This window comes from Rhinoderma darwinii, chromosome 2 (genome assembly GCF_050947455.1).
Source record: "Rhinoderma darwinii isolate aRhiDar2 chromosome 2, aRhiDar2.hap1, whole genome shotgun sequence".
Lineage (NCBI taxonomy): Eukaryota > Metazoa > Chordata > Amphibia > Anura > Rhinodermatidae > Rhinoderma > Rhinoderma darwinii.
Genome location: NC_134688.1, coordinates 464,039,492 through 464,058,093, shown reverse-complemented (window position 1 = coordinate 464,058,093; position 18,602 = coordinate 464,039,492). Strand labels below are relative to the sequence as shown.

At 43.0% G+C, this 18,602-nt stretch overlaps 1 protein-coding gene across 2 annotated transcripts in view; it reads left to right on the top strand.

Moving 5' to 3' along the window:
* HLCS (holocarboxylase synthetase) overlaps nt 1–18,602 on the top strand; it is a 141,417-nt gene that overhangs the window by 13,973 nt on the left and 108,842 nt on the right. For both annotated transcript variants that reach the window (XM_075854600.1, XM_075854599.1), the window contains 3 exons: nt 2,335–2,497; nt 5,004–5,908; nt 7,778–7,960. In XM_075854600.1, the coding sequence (XP_075710715.1) occupies nt 2,335–2,497; nt 5,004–5,908; nt 7,778–7,960 (1,251 nt within the window). The remainder of the gene's footprint in view (nt 1–2,334; nt 2,498–5,003; nt 5,909–7,777; nt 7,961–18,602) is intronic.

The following is an 18,602-nucleotide window of genomic DNA, read 5'->3' as shown; positions in this document are numbered from 1 at the left end:
GAGAGCGGCGGTGAGTATTTGTTTATTTAAAGGGGCTGTCCACTCTTCACAGTTCCGTTTTGTTGAGACCCACAGCGATCAGCTGTAGTCTGGGAAATCTGGTAGTAAGCGTTTAATTCCCCTGCAGCGCCATCACAGGTGAAATGAAGCATTACATGGTGCATATTGAAATCAATGGTGGTTCATGTATTGCATAGATGTGCTGTGTCCTCCAGTCACAGAGAGAGACTCTCCGGCTTATTGATCAAGATACCAAACGAGGGAGCCCCTTTGTTTACTTAGAAAGTCCTAGTAGGATATTTAGAAATAGGTTTTCTAAACCAGACGGCCCTATAAAACAACATTTAATCTCCAAAATCAAAGGATTACCAGTAAATATAAGACATTGAATCATTCTCAAATTCTATTTAGCAGTTTCTTAGTTATATCTGTTTCAGGGAGAGCTGGGTAATATCTAATCTGGCGGCCAAAAAGTTCTGTCACTCAATTTCGGCAACTCTTTCTAGTTCTCGCTCCCTAAATAGGTGAAGTTGTCATTCAGAATTCCAGAAGAGCTTTTTGACCAGCCCTTTGGGTGCTGCAATATTCCTCCTATCGGTGGCCATATTGGTTGTTATCCAACTGTGGAAGGAAAAGGGAGGCTAAGGGGAGACATTGTACAGCAAGCAGAGGTAGGCCGTGCAGACAATAACTCTTAAAGGTTAAATAAACGTTTGCCAAACTTCTGACATGTCATAGTGACATGTCAGAAGTTTTGATGGGTGGGGGCCCGAGCACTGAGACCCCCACCGATCGCTAAAACGAAGCTGCAGAAGCGCTCGTGCGCGTTTAGCCGCTTCGTGTTTTTTTTTTGTCTTTTTACAGAAATCCTAAAACAAAACATATCAATTTGGTATCGCCGTAATCGTATTAACCTGTAGAATAAGGTGAATATGTAGTTTTTACCGCCTGATGGATGCCCTAAAAACAACCCCCCCCCCATATAATGGCGTAATCGCACTTTTTTTTGCCCATTTCACCCCACAAATAAATTTTTTTTTTCAGCTTCCCTGTACATTATGTGGTACAATAAATGGTACCATGAAAAACTACAATTTGTCCTGCAAAAAAAACAAGCCCTCAATTGGCTATGTCGACGAAGAAATAAAAAAGTTATGGCTTTTGGAAGGCGGGGAGGAAAAAACGAAAATAAAAAAACTCAAATTGGCTGTCATTAAGGAGTTAAGGCTATGTTCACACAGGGTGGTAAGCTGCATAAAAGCACACCGTGTATCCGCCCTGTGCGCCGAAGGGAATTCCGGACGGAATGTATGCTGCAGAAAACAGCACAGAAAAGAAAAAAAATAGATACTTATGGCGACGCGTCCCTCTGGCGTCCTGCAGGCCTGAGATGACCTTTCATCCCGTATGACCGCTGCAGCCTGTGATTGGCTGCAGCAGTCACATGGGAATAAACGTCATCGTAGGAGGCTGGATGAAGAAAACGCATTCTGGGTAAGTATAAGACTTTTTTCAGCAAATTCTGAAAAAACAAAAAAGCAAAAACTGAATTCAATGGGGGAAACCCGCAACAAATAAGCAGCGTTTACGCAAATACAATTGATATACTGCGGACTAAAAAAACGTACCACATGTCAATTTCTGTGCGTTTTTTTCTGCTTATCACTTATGCTGCGGATTTTTAGCAACGAAATCCGTTGCGGTAAATCTGCAGTATTTACGCTACGTGTGAACTTACCCTAAGGGTATGTTCACACGGCCTATTTTCGGCCGTTTTCGGGCCGTAAACGCCCAAAAAATGGGCGAAAAATCGTAAGCAGAACGCATCCAAACATCTGCCCATTGATTGCAATGGAAAAAACGGCGTTCTGTTCCGATGGGCTGTTTTTTTTACGCGGCCGTTTTGAAAAACGGCCTTGTAAAACAACGGCCGCGAAAAAGAAGTGCAGGTCACTTCTTGGGAGGTGATTGAGCCTAATTGTATGTCTTTTAAATAAAATTATTTTTTTGGAAATCATTATCATTACTTTTGGGACGCACCTCGTATATAATATAATGTGTCACTCTATGATGTCACTTGTATATCAGTTACCCCTCCCCCAGAACAAAATCCTACAAGCCAATCCGCTGAGGGACACGTAAACTTTCATATGTAGCATGTTCTCTCTTTCATGCTATATATTAAATGTACGAATCTAAAAAAAGGCCTCAAAGTTGCATTTCTATTGTTTTTGGAATTTTTCATTGTATTATCAAAAAAAACCAAAAAGAATAAAAAATGCAAACCAAGAAAAACCCCAAATGGTCTAATTTACCCTTTTTTTTTTTTGCTAGGTTCGGAGGCTCTCTGAATACTGTTTACCCCTGGCTCTCTGCCATGGAGATTCTTTAAGGTTATTGGCAGCAGCGAGCGTGGATAATTTCAGCGAGCTGGGTATAGCGTTCATGGAAGATCGCCTGCAGATGGACAACGGATCGCTTCCTCAGAAAATTACCTGTAAGCTCCCATCCTCCTAATTCGTGTAAAGCAGATGAAGGGAGCCACGAGGCACCACGTACCTCACACCTCAGTGACCTCAGTAGCTGCGAGTGAACGCACTGCATGTAGATGAATATATTGACATATTACGCAGTTTTTTTATTATTATACCATAAAGTTTGTATTCGGGGTCTTGGGGATGAATCGGATGACTGCCGTGTGTATATGCACAGTACAAGCTCCACACACTGGTCCTCTGTCTACTGATCTCCGATTACCGTCAATCACAAATATTTCTGTCAGATGGTTTGGATTTATTAACTCCCGGGGTCTATTTCTGAGAAAATTCATAGGAGTGGTAGCCCCAAAAATAGAGGGAGCCCAGGTCTTCTCGGTCAGGTGATCATTTGATTGTGTGATTGAAATATAATGGAAATAGAGGAACATTTGCCTTATGTGGGCCCAGGCTCAAAATTGACAATGGGGCCCTGGGAGAACCAGCCCCTTAATTCCCAGCAGTTCCCTTCTGGAGGTGACTGTAGGGCGGGTCATTCTCTGCTGGAGTTTATAACTTTTTATAGATAACCCTATAGACCTTATAGGTGATGGGACCTGTGTGTGTGCAATGATAACAGCAGTGGTTATGATGCGATTAAAAGGGGGCACACTTGTTCTGTATAGCTGTGGGATGGACCTTCAGAATGGTGGGTCTCAGGTACACTAGTGCGAGGCCTGTGCGACTTTGGTACCGTCATAACCTCCACCTGCTTCGCTTCAGGTGACTAGGTGGAGGGGCTTAAGGATGGGAGTGGAGCTTGTAGGACAGGCCCTGCTATCTCCACCGAGGTATATAACATATGTTGTATGGAAACTTTCCAATATAAAACATTATTTTAGTTAAATCTTTATAAAAGATTAAAGATAAAACTTGCTTTATGTTTGTTTTGTTTATGTTTGTTTTGTTTTTACCAATTTTGAGTTATGTCATTCTGAAACATAGTGTTAAAAGTTCTGCTGATTGTCCTTGGAAACAGACAATGTCTTATCACCCACCCGCTGTCAGACATGTGACATCTTAGCTCTAACAGTCATTTGTTCTCCCAGAATGCACTGCTCCCACTCCCTTTCTCTAACTCACTTTCTCTCTTTTTCTCTTTCTCTCTCTGTCTCTTTCTCTCTCTGTCTCTTTCTCTCTCTGTCTTTCTCTCTGTCTCTTTCTCTCTCTGTCTCTTTCTCTCTCTGTCTCTTTCTCTCTCTGTCTCTCTCTGTCTCTTTCTCTCTCTGTCTCTTTCTCTCTCTGTCTCTTTCTCTCTCTGTCTCTTTCTCTCTCTGTCTCTTTCTCTCTCTGTCTCTTTCTCTCTCTGTCTCTTTCTCTCTCTGTCTTTTTCTCTCTCTGTCTTTCTCTCTCTGTCTCTTTCTCTCTCTGTCTCTTTCTCTCTCTGTCTCTTTCTCTCTCTGTCTTTTTCTCTCTCTGTCTTTCTCTCTCTGTCTCTTTCTCTCTCTGTCTCTTTCTCTCTCTGTCTCTTTCTCTCTCTGTCTCTTTCTCTCTCTGTCTCTCTCTCTCTGTCTCTTTCTCTCTCTGTCTCTTTCTCTCTCTGTCTCTTTCTCTCTCTGTCTCTTTCTCTCTCTGTCTCTTTCTCTCTCTGTCTCTTTCTCTCTCTGTCTCTCTCTCTCTGTCTTTCTCTCTCTGTCTTTTTCTCTCTCTGTCTCTTTCTCTCTCTGTCTTTCTCTCTCTGTCTCTTTCTCTCTCTGTCTCTTTCTCTCTCTGTCTCTTTCTCTCTCTGTCTCTTTCTCTCTCTGTCTCTTTCTCTCTCTGTCTCTTTCTCTCTCTGTCTCTTTCTCTCTCTGTCTCTTTCTCTCTCTGTCTCTTTCTCTCTCTGTCTCTTTCTCTCTCTGTCTCTTTCTCTCTCTGTCTCTTTCTCTCTGTCTCTTTCTCTCTGTCTTTTTCTCTCTCTGTCTTTCTCTCTCTGTCTCTTTCTCTCTCTGTCTCTTTCTCTCTCTGTCTTTTTCTCTCTCTGTCTCTTTCTCTCTCTGTCTCTTTCTCTCTCTGTCTCTTTCTCTCTCTGTCTCTTTCTCTCTCTGTCTCTTTCTCTCTCTGTCTCTTTCTCTCTCTGTCTCTTTCTCTCTCTGTCTCTTTCTCTCTCTGTCTCTTTCTCTCTCTGTCTCTTTCTCTCTCTGTCTTTCTCTCTCTGTCTTTCTCTCTCTGTCTTTCTCTCTCTGTCTCTTTCTCTCTCTGTCTCTCTTTCTCTCTCTCTTTTGCTCCCTTTTTCTTATATTTCGCTTTTTATTATTTTTTTTTTCTTCCTCGCTCTATCTAATGTCCAAAAAGATGTCAGCTGCACAGCCCCAGTAGTTTGTGGGTGCAAGCCTGCCTGGGTCACGACCATAAGACCCAAAATTAGTAGATCCAAAGAATCAGGCATCTATCTAACTATCTATCCCATTTACAGTCCAGTCTTTTTCACAGCCAATATGAAGTGTTTCACTGTTTTGTTACATCATACACTTTGTTATTGTATTACAGCTGTGCACTTAACAGAGCCTTCGACAAGTCAAGGTAAAGCATTGCAAGAAGTTGAGACAACATCCACACAGGAACCAAGCGTCTCCAGTTCTATTAAGAACCATAAAGAAGATATGGGAGTAGCTGAGAGCACTGAGATGATTCATACCCAAAACAGTGGTGGAAACTCCAGTGCAAGCGGTGGAACTAATCCCAGACAGAATGAGGAAGCTGGTGGAGAACATCTTCATCTCCACCTATCTAGCTGCCATGAGTGTCTGGAGTTGGAGAACTGCACCATCGAGTCAGTGAAGTTTGCGTCTGCCGAAAACATTCCGGACCTCCCCGAGGATTTCAGCAGCTTGGAGGACAGTTCTGATGTGAGTTGCCTTAGAGAGACATCAAATCTGAACAGAAGTGGAAAGCCACCAAACGTTCTCATTTATGGTGGCTCCACATCGCAAGAACGGCTACAGCAAGTCAAAGATGTTCTTCTCCAGTGCTTTGATCCATGTAGATATGTGGTCTACGCCCTCCCAGAGGAACAAGTCCTCAGGGCTCCGTGGATGGATAACTGCTTGTTGTTGGTTGTGGTGGCTGAGGAACCAATTCCATCCCAGATCCACAACCTGTTTACTTCTTACTTGGGAAATGGTGGGAAGATCCTCGGACTCTCCTCCTCATTTACATTTGGCAACTTGAGTTTACAAAGAAAGTCTCTATTGCAGGAGTCCGTTCAAGCTTTTGTTTTTGACATACCCAATGGCAACCAAATACATTTTACTGGAATAGCCAGTGGCTATGTGTATGAGATGCACGTCGATGATCAAGTGGATGGATGGGGCCATATGAACAATGACAGTAGAGATGTTATGATGGTCCACCAAACCTATGGAGACTGTGGGGGAGAAGCTGTTCTTTGTCAGGTAAAAACGTTTTCTTGCTCAATTCAATTTCTAGTGCATATTTTCACCCTTCAAGTACCATTTTTTATTTAAAATTTTTCTCAATAAAAAGTTAAGTAAGGCCCCATGCACACGACCGTGCCCGCAATCACGGCCCGCGATTGCGGGCACGGCCGGCCGCTGACTGACAGCCGCATTTTCGGGCCGTGCTCCCATACAAAGTATGGGAGCACGGCCCGCAAGATGCGAAAGAACGGACATGTTCCATAATTCCCGGAACATTTCCACGGCACTGACACCCTTCCGTAGTGCTACGGAAAGGTGTCAGTGTTCAATGAAAGTGAATGGCTCAGTTTTTGCGGACCGCAATTGCGGTCCGCAAAAACGGAGGTTTTTTACGGTCGTGTGCATGGGGCCTAACACTGTAAATATATTACATTACTTATCTTGCTGTTATTTTGAGTTACAGCCTGTATTTCACTCCAGAACTGCATTCACCATTCTGCTAGCTTCAGAGCTGAAATCTCCCAGCATTCCTCAATGCCTGGCTCAATGTCTGCGCAAAGCTTGCTTTGCTGATTTTCATTTTGGCAAGTGCAGTATTCACCACAAACACTGTCTGGAAATCTGATGTAAGTAAAAACTAAACTGTTAGGGGTGTGCCTGACAACAATATTGGTTTCCAATAACAACAAACAAAATAGGGAGTGCAGCTCTGGAGTATAATACAGGATGTAACTCAAGATCATTACAGGATAAGTAATGTCATGTATGTACATAGTGACACCACCAGCAGAATAGTGAGTGCAGCTCTGGAGTATAATACAGGCTTTAACTCAGGATCAGTACAAGATAAGTAATGTAATGTATGTACAAAGTGACTCCACCAGCAGAATAGTGAGTGCAGCTCTGGAGTATAATACAGGATGTAACTCAGGATCAGTACAGGATAAGTAATGTAATGTATGTACACAGTGACTCCACCAGCAGAATAGTGAGCGCAGCTCTGGAGTATAATACAGGATGTGATGTATTTGCAATGTTATAATACAGGCTTTAACTCAGGATCAGTACAAGATAAGTAATGTATGTACACCGTGACAACTCCTTCAGAATATTGAGTGCAGCTCTGGAGTATAATACAGGATGTAACTCAGGAACCTATGGTTTCCGTTTGCCTTTTCCTTTTGAAGGGTTCCTCCGACAGAAATGTCTCATGGAACCCCTCAACGGAAACCAACGCTGATAGGAACACGTCCTTATATGTAAATCTAGAGAATGTGTCTCCTTATTAGTTATATCTGCTTCTGGTTTTATGGAATTCCCTGTTTGTGTTGCAGTATCATGGCGGAGACTAAATTACTCGACTGCTGGATGCTACATTAAAAATATGTATATATAATATTGAGCATGTGTGTGACCAATATAGAAGAGAATTAATTAAAATTGTATGAATGTGATAAGCCCCCAATGGGATTGTCCCATCAAATGAACCCCTTCCCATAGGCCTACTTGGGTCCCCCTCTATTAGCCGGAATGGAGATCAACTTCTACTCTGGAAGACTTGGCGTTGCCACCATGTATTACATGATATCAATGGGTTCTGTGTGATTCTACGATATGTTTTGTTGATTGCCATCGCAGCAAATCCCCCCTTCCCCCAGCGATAAGTTGATCACTGACCCCGTTGGTCTGCTCATCATTGGTGGAGTGGCTTTAGGAGACGGGGTTGTTCTGATTGGGGCTCCACATCCCTGATCATCGCCAGGTATCCGCTCTCTAGTCTTTATAGCACAGAATTGCTGCCTGTGTCTGAGGATTTCAATGTGTTCATTTAGTATATTTTTTTTTGCATTAACTTTTTGTTTGTCCTGTGTTTTTTGACCACAGGTGAGACTGGAGATCGCTCCGCAGAGTCAAATAGTTGATGATAAGGGGACCTTTGACTCTCTGAAGCTGAGCAACCCCAAGAGGCACGAGGTGCTGACACAGATCCTCATCAGTCTTGGCCTGGATTGTGATTTCACCTCCGTACCCTCTCTGACACCCGTCTACCTGCTGACCGCCCGACAGGTGAGTGTCTTCCAGTGACCTCTAATATGCTTATTAAAGATAATTTCCCCTTGAAGTCACCTTTTATATGAAGTTATCTATATATCATTAACTGATTGGTCCTCCGAGAAATGGCAGTGTTATGGATGTTTTTGTTTTTTTATGATTAAATATGTATATTTTGGAACTGTCAGGACATGCTGGGAGTAGTAGTTCTGCAAATGCTGGAGAATCACCGTTTAGAGACCGTTAGGCCTCATGTACACGACCGTAATTTTTATGTATCCGTAATTGGGGATAAAATACTGATCCATTCATTTTTATCGGCCACGGACACCTTCCCGTATATTTACGGGTGTGTGTCCGGGCCGTAGAAATGACCCGCAAAAAATAGGACATGTCCTATTTTTCGCATTTACGGACCATGCTTCTATGCTTATTACTGCACACGTGGTCCGCAAATTCAGGTGACACGCCACGGCCCGTAAATACTGCCCGATTGTGTGCATGAGGCCTAACTGTGCAGGACATAAATATGGTCCGTCTTATTCGGTCACTGCAAGAATTGGCGCCATCTAGCCCTAGGTTTAGGAATTCTTGCTTTCAGCCGGAGGCTTTATGCCTGTACAGACCTATAACTTTCCACAGCTGAGATTTGCTACCATTGTATTTAGTTTAGACAATCACGGCAGCTACGGGAGACCTTACTACTCTAAGGCCCTGTTCACACTGAGTATTTTGAAAAATTTTTGGGCGCGGAAACCGCTCCGCAAAACATGTCAAAAACCGGCCGAAAATGCCACCCATTGATTTCAATGGGAGGCAGAGGCGGTTTTCTCCTGCGAGCGGTAAAACCGCCTCGCGGGAGAAAGAAAGGACATGCCCTTCCTTCGCGCGTTTACGCCTCTGACCTCCCATTGACCTCAATGGGAGGCAGAGAAAGCGTATTTCGCAGAGTTTTTTGCCCGTAGCACTCAATGGCCACGAGCGAAAAACGCTGTGAAAATCGCGCCGCGCAGGAATTTCTAAATCTGCCTCAAAATCACAAACAGAATTTTCCTCCTGCAAAAAACTCAGTGTGAACACAGCCTAAGGCTTTCGGGAGGTAGGAGACCAGCCTGGCGCTAAACTTTAATCCCTTTCCGCCCTATAAAGATGCTGACTTCAGCATCTAAGTGGTTAGACCGAGGTAGGGGGCTCCCTCTGTCATCCCATCAGCCGCGATCGCGGTGTGTCGATGGGTTGCTATGTCAGCTGGGGGCCTAACAAGGTCTACAGCACTGCCACCTTAGCAGGGCCTAAGGGCGGATTTACAAGAGCGTGTGCGTTTTGCGCACGCATTAAACGCTGCGTTTTGCGGGCACAAAAGGCACTTAACAGCTCCGTGTGTCATCACCATATGATGCGTGGCTGTGTGATTTTCACGCAGCCGCCATCATTATGACACTCTGTTTGGATGTTTGTAAACAGAAAAGCACGTGGTGCTTTTCTGTTTCCAAACATACTTTTGACTGCTGTTGCGCGAATAACGCGCGTCCCACGGAAGTGCGTCCGTGTGCTGCGCGTGATTTTCAGGCACCCATTGACTTCAATGGGTGCTTGATGCGCGAAAAACGCAGAAATATAGGACCTGTCGTGAGTTTTACGCAGCGGACACACGGACACACGCTGCGCAAAATCACAGACTGTCTGCACTGCCCCATAGACTAATATAGGTCCGTACGACACGCGTGAAAAACATACGCGTTGCACGGACGCATTACACGTTCGTGTAAATCCGCCCTAATAGTATGACTGTCAGTGTTCTGTTTACAGGCATAATACACTGCAATACAGACATTTTTTTAGGGTATTATTTCAACGATCAAACGATTGTATAGTCAATCCCCTAGTGGGACTAAAAAGGAATATAAAAAGAGTAAACATTTAAAAAAAAAATATTCACAATATTTTTTTTCCCATGAAAAAATGCTTTATTATGTTGAAAACCAGCAGAATTGCTGTTTTTTCCCCCCACCCTCCCTCAAAAAAAAAAAGACATGTTTACAATGCATTATACTTACCCCAAAATGGTGATATTAAAAAATATAACTCGTCACGCGGGTATTTCGACAGTAAACTCAAATGTTACGGCTAATTCGAGTGCTGCAATGAAAAAAATCGCTGCACCCTGAAGGCCAAAATAGGTCGCGTCTTTAGGGGGTTAACCTAATTATATCTTGCTGTAATGCTTGTGCGTGTCATGTTGTGCATGCGTCTGCCATCTAGTGGTTATATTTTGAACTTCTCATGAGAAAAGATCCGCTGAGTGTAATAAGTCTCTTATAAGGCTGCCGTGCTTACAACACAACAATTGGGATGTGAAATATTAACATTTTTCCTGTTTTAACTAAGAAAAAATAAAGATTTGCAGGTTGATATTGATGACACGTTGAACACTTTCTTATAATATCTCATTCAATCGCCTCCTCCATATACTGATTCTGAGTCCTCCCATTCATTGTGTATATATAATCAGCTGCACCGTACAGTATTACGTCTTCTGCTCTATTCTGTTTCACTTGTTTTGTTCTCTAAGTCACAATTCTAGACAAACACAAGCTAACTAAATCTTATAATACACAGACCGTTGTAATGTCCATGTCTTTTATTGAGCACATGGAGTAAACATCTACAGTGCAAGGAGAAAAAGTAAATGAACCTGTGTTAATGACTTCTCCAAGAGCTAATTAGCAAAGGGTGTTTTAATTAAGGAGATGAGATTGTAAGTGTGGGTGTCACAGGTGCTTTGCCCAATGCATAAAGGCACACAAAGCCTGGTTACTGACAAATCTGTTCTTCTCAAGAAAGGTTTGTTAGTCTGAACCATGTCTCAGGACAAACAACTTTCAGAAGACCTCCGATATAGATTGAGGGAGGCATACATAATAGTGTCCACACACACATCACTAGTATGCCAATGTGTGGGAAATTATTTGAGCGTGCATCTCACCAACATGAGATCAATATAACTACAAGAGAGATATGAGACCAAACACCGTTATAAATGACAAATCATTAAAGCTTTATTTCATTACATATAAGACAGATACAAATGAGTCACACAATGGGCAATCCCACAAGTCCAAATATCCTCTGGGGCGATGTATATATCGGATCAAGGATCTTGATACCTCTGGATGTAGCATACACTAGTAAAGTCCTATAAGACACGTGATAAAATCAGAGAAGGATCAAATGTTTGTATTAAAACCAATAAAAAAAAATTTATTGGAAAAAAAAAAATCCGAGAAGGATCACAACATCCAAAATATATAGTGTAGATAATATTCCTTAAAGTGTTACTAAACGTTCAAAAAACTACTGACATGTCATATTGACATGTCAGAAGTTTTGATTGGTGTGGGTGCGAGCGCAGAGACCCCCACCGATCGCTAAAACAAACCGGCTGAAGCGATCGAGTGATCGCTGAGCCGCTTGGTTTCTGATCGGCTTTTCTTGGAAAGCCAAACAATCGGTGTATGGGCCCAATAGAAAGTTTGAGTCTATACACCTTTTCTCGGAAACCCGAGCAGAAATGAAACGGCTCAGCGCTCACCGGATCTTCGTTTTAGCGATCCGGGGGGGGGGGGCGGGGTCTCTGTGCTCTGATCACCGCCAATCAAAACTTCTGACATGTCACTATGACATGCCGGGAAGATTTTTTGAACGTTTAGTTACCCTTTGAATCAACTTTGGGTATGCATTAAACTGGGATGGCGCCAACGCTGATGAGCTTTTCAGCACAAACTTTGTGGGTGACGTCATCTCGCTGAGTAACACACTTTAAACTACAGTCATTATCGGCGGCATGGCCAGCACAGATGGCAGTATTCGGAGGTATGCAGATGGCCCTGACGCTGACAATGCTCAGGTGGTTGTTCTAACACGTGGCCGTTATCGATATGATGACTGTAATATAAAGGGTGTTAGAAGATTTGTGTTTTGGAACGGCCGTCAGAATCCTGAACTTAACCTTATCGAGATGCAATTGCATGACCTGTGCACGGCTTCCCAGAAATATTCATGAACTGAAACACACTTTTTAATATTAACTTAAAAAAACAAGAAAAAAAAGAAAAAGGAAAAAAAGATAAAAAAGAAATAATATTATATATATATATATATATATATATATATATATATATATATATATTTATATATAAATTTGACTTACAATGGTTCAACCATGATTTCGAATATTGCATCAATTTATTCCGAATTTTTTAATTCTTCATCTGACCACGTGGTGTCACTGTTGAGCCACAGTTATCCTTGCAGACTCAAAAGGCATAGAACATTTTTCTTTATATTTCTTTCTTTATTAGTATTATCCGAGGTGTAAATCATTATTATACTAATATTTAGAGTAAGTTCATGCAAGTATTATTGGCATCGGCCGATCTTACCTATAGTGTAGTTCATAAAATGAGGTAAGAGGTAACCGGCCCCAGAAGAGAACCTGTGCACTGCTCGGTGTTTATGTGATCGCAGGTCCTATTTAAGAGTGGAGGAAGGTGTGTTCTTATCCAACATTTCGGAGATATTTAATGTTATGTTATAATTGGAAAGCAAATCTGCAGCAAAAAAGAGAGCGGGCGCCTCCTGGGATAGTATGTTGTGTAACAGTGAATTAAAAGTACAACGGTGCTGATCTGAGGTTTGTTATCCGATAAGCGTTTTTTTTTAGATGTGTAATTTTATTTCCAATGAATCCCAGTTATTTATCACATCCGGGATTTTATTTCTGCCATTATTTTGGTTGCGCCGAAGTCTGGAATATTTTGCTACGAAATATTCCCCCGGTGGTGTAATTGGAATCACTTGATTTTTGAGCATACGTGGCCCCACCTTTACCTGACTGTAGACCCAATACCAGACACCGCCTATAGGAAGGAGAGGCCGTCTTATCGCTAGGATATACCATAAAATTGTGATCTGCGCAGCAGTTCTCCAGGGGCCTGGGAATGGCGCTGTGTTTGGGTACGTTCACACGTATTTCACCATAAACTCCTTCCGTGGAAGAAATCCAAAGCGTTTCTGCCGCGGTTTTGCTTTGGGTTCCCAGCAGATCCGCATGAGGTTTAGCCCCGTTGTCATTCAATGCGGCTAATCGTTGGATTTTCCTTGCGGAATTGGGTGTAAATAGGTTGCGTCTTATTTATTTCTGCGGCTGATTTTAATTTTTTTCTGCTATGCGTGCAAAAATCCCCACAATTTTTTTTTAGAGCATGTGAATGGGGAGGTGGAAACCGCATTAACATGCATTGGATGTGGATTGTCGCCGGATTTGATGCAGATTTTGCCTCCGAAATCCGTACGTAATCCGACACGTATGAACAGGGGCTTATTGTTCCCTTCACAGTTGGTGGCCAAGAACGCTGCTGTGCAGGGAAATACACGAAGGAGCAGCAGCACTTAAAGCCATTACAAAAACATGGCTGCTTAATTCCAAAAACAGCACCGCACCTGTCCTCCGGTTGTTTGTGGTATTGCAGCTCCGCTCCATTTACTTCAATGGAGCTAAGCTGCATTTCCAGACACAACCTGTGAACCGGTGTGGTGCTGTTTTTGGAATTGAGCAGCCATGTTTTTGTAATCCTGGACAGCCCCTTTAACTACAACTCTGACGCCTTTCATTCTGAGGATCACGGGTCACCCCAGCAGTAGGACTTCCGCTGATCAGTACATGATGGCACATCCTAGTAATATGCCGTCACTTCTGACTATGGGAATAGCCTTTCTTTAGTAAAAAAAAAAAAAAAAGACGGTGCAAAATGCAGTGCTGTGTTCTTTTCTAGAAGTCTAGCGCCCCCTGTTGGTGCTGCATTGAATGTCTCTCTATAGGTCAAAGGCCCATGCAGGAATGTTCTGTTCTATCAGCGTTTCATAGAAGCCGTTAAATCATAAATTAACATTTGTCTTGTTTAAAGTCTACGGAGGGGAAATTTATTGTGTATCAAATCATCTGAGAAAGTTTTTCTTCCACTTCGGGGCTATTCCCCACGTACTTGTAACTTTACCTTTCCTGGCTACCAATAATGTTGTAAAATGGCATAATTGTTAAGAAAGTTGAAGCCTAAAGAGACTAATAACTGTTCTGCATGAAAAGTGAACCCGTAAAAACAGGACGGGCAAGAACTTAATACCGCAAGTGAACGCTCGTCTTAGCAAGGAAAAGAATTGGCTTGAATATGTCTTCAAAACCTGGGAACAGATGGCTAGACGGCACAGGAGAGCAAAGAAAAAACAGCAACCCCCTATATGTTCAATATGAACACGTCCCTCTATGAGGAGCCGGCAGAACCTGAGGAAGAACCCTGGAAGGATAGGATTTAAAGTCACGGCGTCGTAAAACCTTTTTGCACCTGAACATGGGAATTCTGGGTCTAACCAGCAGATATTTAAAATCATCATTGAATAACACTCAAATTGGCCCCATGAAAAACACGCAACTTTTACTTCTGCTCAGGGACCAATATATCATCGCGCGCTCGCAAAACCAGCAAGGACGTGATCCTTTTTCATGTACTTAATTGACAAAGTCTATAACTTTTTCCCATTTGCAATACCAGGTTGTAAATGGGTGAAAAGTCTTCTTGGGTTTGGGCTTTTTGCGGATGCGAAAGGCGAAAAAGACAAAAGTCCTTTGTGCCGGGTGTCGTAAGGAGTCGAGTGGCTCATTAACACGTTCTGCTATTGTTTACACAGATGTCTGTTTGAAAAAGTAATGAGGATATTAAAAATAAAAATGGAATGGTTTAGGAAAGCCGGGCATATGTTGTCACATCTGTGACTTGGGAGAGCGGTGGGAATCTGCTCAGAACACATGAGGTCGTCTTGAATCCACGTATCGGTGGAATTGGCTTCCAGGTAGAGCCAAGTTAGATTTAATTGGACGTTTTGTCTTCATTTATTTGCACTGCGTTTATTCTGTTCTTAACAGGAAATCCATCTGTTTTCTAACTTTGTAGGCAACTTATAATGTAAAAGAATGTTCTGTGTTGAAGGTTAGGAACTTAAGATTTCACACTTAAAGGAACCCTCCAGGCAAACTGATCCACTGTATTCTGTCTAGTGCAGGGCCTGAGGGGGTGGAGCATGACACGGGGATTAATCATACACTAAAATAAGATCCCTGTGTAATACATCACCCTCTAGGGCCCAGCACTAGACATAACAGTGAATTAATTTTGCCGCAGGGAAAGCTCATCTTTAACATGATAGCAACACTTACATGTACTGAGAACACTTCTTGTTCTATCTCTGAGAAGTAATAAGTTCTCCTGTGTGGTGTAGCGTAGAGGATCTGTCAGCTCTCCTGTGTGGTGTAATATAGAGGATCTGTCAGCTCTCCTGTGTGGTGTAGTATAGAGGAGCTGTCAGCTCTCCTGTGTGGTGTGGTATAGAGGATCTGTCAGCTCTCCTGTGCGGTGTAGTATAAAGGATCTGTCAGCTCTCCTGTGTGGTGCAGTATAGAGGATCTGTCAGCTCTCCTGTGTGGTGCAGTATAGGGGATCTGTCAGCTCTCCTGTGTAGTATAAAGGATCTGTCAGCTCTCCTGTGTGGTGTAGTATAGGGGAGCTGTCACATCTCCTGTGTGGTGTAGTATAGAGGATGTGTCAACCCTCCTGTGTGGTGTAGTATAGAGGATCTGTCAGCTGTCCTGTGCGGTGTAGTATAAAGGATCTGTCAGCTCTCCTGTGTGGTGTAGTATAGGGGAGCTGTCACATCTCCTGTGTGGTGCAGTATAGAGGAGCTGTCAGCTCTCCTGTGTGGTGTAGTATAGTGGATCTGTCAGCTCTCCTGTGTGGTGTAGTATAGAGGATCTGTCAGCTCTCCTGTGTGGTGTAGTATAGAGGAGGTGTCAGCTCTCCTGTGTGGTGTATTAAAGAGGATCTGTCAGCTCTCCTGTGTTGTGTAATATAAACGATCTGTCAGCTCTCCTGTGTAGTATAGAGGAGCTGTCAGTTCTCCTGTGTGGTGTAGTATAGAGGATCTATCGGCTCTCCTGTGTGGTGTAGTATAGAGGATGTGTCAGCTCTCCTGTGTGGTGTAGTATAGAGGATCTGTCAGCTCTCCCTTGTGGTGTAATATAGAGGATCTGTCCGCTCTCCTGTGTGGTGTAGTATAGAGGATCTGTCAGCTCTCCTGTGTGGTGTAGTATAGAGGATCTGCCAGCTCTCCTGTGTGGTGTAGTATAGAGGAGCTGTCCGCTCTCCTGTGTGGTGTAGTATAGAGGATCTGTCCGGTCTCCTGTGTGGGGTAGTATAGAGGATGTGTCACTTCTCCTGTGTGGTGTAGTATAGAGGATCTGCCAGCTCTCCTGTGTGGTGTAGTATAGAGGATGTGTCAGCTCTCCTGTGTGGTGTAGTATAGAGGAGCTGTCCGCTCTCCTGTGTGGTGTAGTATAGAGGATCTGTCCGGTCTCCTGTGTGGGGTAGTATAGAGGATGTGTCACTTCTCCTGTGTGGTGTAGTATAGAGGATCTGTCAGCTCACGTGTGTGGTGTAGTATAGAGGATCTGTCAGCTCTCCTGTGTGGTGTAGTATAGAGGATCTGTCAGCTCTCCTGTGTGGTGTAGTTTAGAGGAGCTGTCAGTTCTCCTGTGTGGTGTAATATAGAGGATCTGCCAGCTCTCCTGTGTGGTGTAGTATAGAGGATCTGTCCGCTCACCTGTGTGGTGTAGTATAGAGGATCTGTCAGCTCTCCTGTGTGGTGTAGTATAGCGGAGCTGTCAGCTCTCCTGTGTGGTGTAGTATAAAGGATCTGTCAGCTGTCCTGTGTGGTGTGGTGTAGAGGATCTGTCCACTCCCTTGATGTCTCTTTTAGTAAATACTTGTATTCTCCATGAAATAACAATTCTGCCAAGTCTTTTCTTAGAAATCTACATTGCACTGCTACTCTGTTATTCCCCTAAGAAATTAATAATTTTGACAACTGGGTGTTAACATTCATCCTTGTTAGTGGGGTTTTTCCTAACGTGCTCTGACATTGTCAGCACTGATCGGACAGTGGACAGTTCTTTAACAGCTCTGGAGGTATCATTTAGTCATCGAGTCACCCAGGCTTCATAGGAATGCATAGTCCCTTCTCTTTCCTTGCTTTTCTCTATGGTTACTTATCTTGAATTCTGTACAGTGCCTGAGACATAAGCGCAAGAAAAATTCAGGCAACGCATGAAGTGTAATAGTAGAATCTAGCCTTCAGTGACTAATTTTAGGCTCTCCCATGGGATAATGTGTCGCTGTGGACAGAACGTCACTGTAGCCTAGTAGAACCCCAAAACTTACACCCATCCTGGAAAAAAATAATAATAATGTATTTTGTAAAGGACACATCTGGTTATAAGTGACCACTTAAAGATTCTTCTATAGGATGTCCCCATGAAATGTGCGGTGTCTGAGCTGTACGGAATCCAGTGCCTTGTCTGAGCCCCATATGCTGTGTGTTTGGGATGGGATATACGTCTATATCTTAGTGTTGAAAGGCTACAGAAAAGGGCAGCTGGGACACAAAAGCAAACACTTAGTGGATTCCGTCTTATACAATAGGTTTGTAAAGTTGTCAGGTTTTGGCTTCTTGACTTTGCTCTTGTGTTTGGATAACCCTGGAATCCCGGCAGCATAGATATTCAGCGCTACTCCGCAGGTTTAATCCCCGGCAGCATTAGTATATGTGTACAAGCGCCTAAAACAGATGTCAGGAATTGACTGCTGTGTACTGCTCTGCGTCACCGTGAGAATAGACAAGAGACTCAAAGTAAGGGGAGGGGGTAGAAACAAAAGAATGGAGAATGTCAAGTATTTGATAATTTTAGAGAATCTGTCACCAGGACTGACCCCTTTAAGTAAGCGCATCTATTAGACACTCTATAGCCTCATGAAACCTACTGATTCTCCAGCAAGTAGCGACTCTGCGGAAAAAAATAGGAAAAAATGTGTTCTTTGTAGGGAATGGATCAGTTCACTCTGAACAGCACCCAAAATCCATGGATTTCGAGCACGTTATATGTAAATTAACATACCTCACGATCTCATTCGCCAAGAGGCACCTCATGCAACTTCAAGTACTAAAGTGTCATGGCGGGGAACATGTGGTACCACCCTGCCAATCCGGGGAGGTACATAAACTTACATATAGTTCTTGCTTTAAATCGGGGGCACCTGCTATTGTTCTGTATTTCTTAAAGAGCAAATGTTAACAACTTAAAGGGATTTTACCGTTCGGAATATGATTGTCCTTGTGCCCGATTAGAGCATATGGACATAATGGAGCAGAGCCAGTGCCAAGAGTGAAACAAAGTATTACATTGTCGCCCATTCATTCAAATGAGCGCCATGCAATACCACATTTCTCCTGCAGTGGCCACTGCAGGAGAATCGTGCCATCACCTGCATCTTCTCATCGATGGTGATCAGTTGATTGCCAGTTGGTCCTCCATTTAGAGAACATATTTTTCATGATCCCTGAAAAAAAGAACCTAATTATTTGCAGCAAGAAAAATGTACATGGAGTTGTGTGAAAGTCCTAATATAAATATATAAAAAAAAGCCATGAAGTGAAGAAGTTGCGTGGAAAGTGCTTAACTGCAATATATGGAGGTAGCCCCACCCTACAATTT